This window comes from Trypanosoma rangeli, assembly GCF_003719475.1.
Source record: "Trypanosoma rangeli strain AM80 chromosome Unknown Tra_15.4_contig_00869, whole genome shotgun sequence".
Classification (NCBI taxonomy): Eukaryota; Euglenozoa; class Kinetoplastea; order Trypanosomatida; family Trypanosomatidae; genus Trypanosoma; species Trypanosoma rangeli.
In genome coordinates, this window is record NW_021706628.1 from 1 (window position 1) to 1,178 (window position 1,178).

Genomic DNA, 1,178 nt, shown 5'->3' on the forward strand with positions numbered 1-1,178 from the left:
GGTGCGTGGGGCGGCGGCTACTGCACGGAGAGTGACTGGAGGGACTTGAGGGCGGTCGCGAGGGACATGACGGAGGCGGAGATTGAGGGGCAGTACTGCAGCCGCAAGCCGGAGTTTGTGCAGGGGCTGCGGGCGATTCCGCAGATGGAGGGAGCGAGTGATAACACTGAGATCTCGGGAGTGACACGTGGCTCTGTAACTGGCAGTGAAAATGGGCAGACGCAGAAAAGTGCCGAGGACCCGACGAATGCAGCTTCAGGCTCCCTTTCACCCGCTAGTACTGTTCCTGGGGCAGCTGCGCGGACACCTTCAGCACCAACTGTATCCGAGGGGAAAAGGAGCTCAACGGAGACTTCAACTGACCAAAGAGACGAAAAGAGTGTGTCGGGTTCTGTCGGCACCGCGCAAACTGGTCCACAGCAGTTGGAGCAGCAGCCGAACTCGCAGCCTGAGGAGGGTGTGGGCGGAACAGCAGCAGACGCCGGAGAAACGCTGCCAGCGACGACGCCATCATCGTCAGTGGAAGGGCAACATGCGCCGTCTCCACCGCAAGAAAATACACCAGAGACGAAAACTGTTACGCCCTCCGTTGAGAGCTCCTCCAAACAAGAAGAGACAAATCCTCAGCCAAAAAACACACATGCGCCATCAGCTGACAGTGCCGCTCCACCCCCTCCGCTACCGCACGCTGCAAGTGGCGGTTCTAATGCCGGCGGTCAGGCTGAACAGCCCGCTGCCAACGCCGCCACCAAAACAACGAAGGTGATGCATGGCGACAGTGACGGCGGCACCGCGGCCTCGCACTGCACCTCCCCCCTTGCGCTGCTTCTTCTTGCGTGTGCGGCGGCTGCTGCGATGGCGGCGGCGTGAGGGAGCCGTGCGCAGCTCCTCCGTCCCTTCGTTATTTCTCTCTTTTTGTGTGTGTCCTCCTGCACGGACTGTCGCCCTCGCCCCACCCCACGAGGCACACACGTAATGTGCTCATGCATACACGCACACTCATGCAGGCCCGTTGGTTTTTTAATTTATTTTGCTTTCAACGCGCTGCCGCCGTTCTGCTTGGCTGCATGGGTAGAGCACCGTAACTGTTTTTATCATTTTAATTGTTTTCGTTGCTTTCGGTGGGCAGCCTCTTTCTCCCTCCTTCTTCCTGGATTGGGCTGTGCGGGAGGAGAGGG

The 1,178-nt window shown here is 59.3% G+C and overlaps 1 protein-coding gene across 1 annotated transcript; it reads left to right on the forward strand.

Moving 5' to 3' along the window:
* TraAM80_10272 (uncharacterized protein) lies at nt 1–870 on the forward strand (the record flags this gene model as incomplete). Its single annotated transcript, XM_029386906.1, has 1 exon — nt 1–870. A coding segment is annotated over one exon (870 nt), but the record flags the coding sequence as incomplete, so codon positions are not given.
* Nucleotides 871–1,178: the final 308 nt, after the last annotated feature.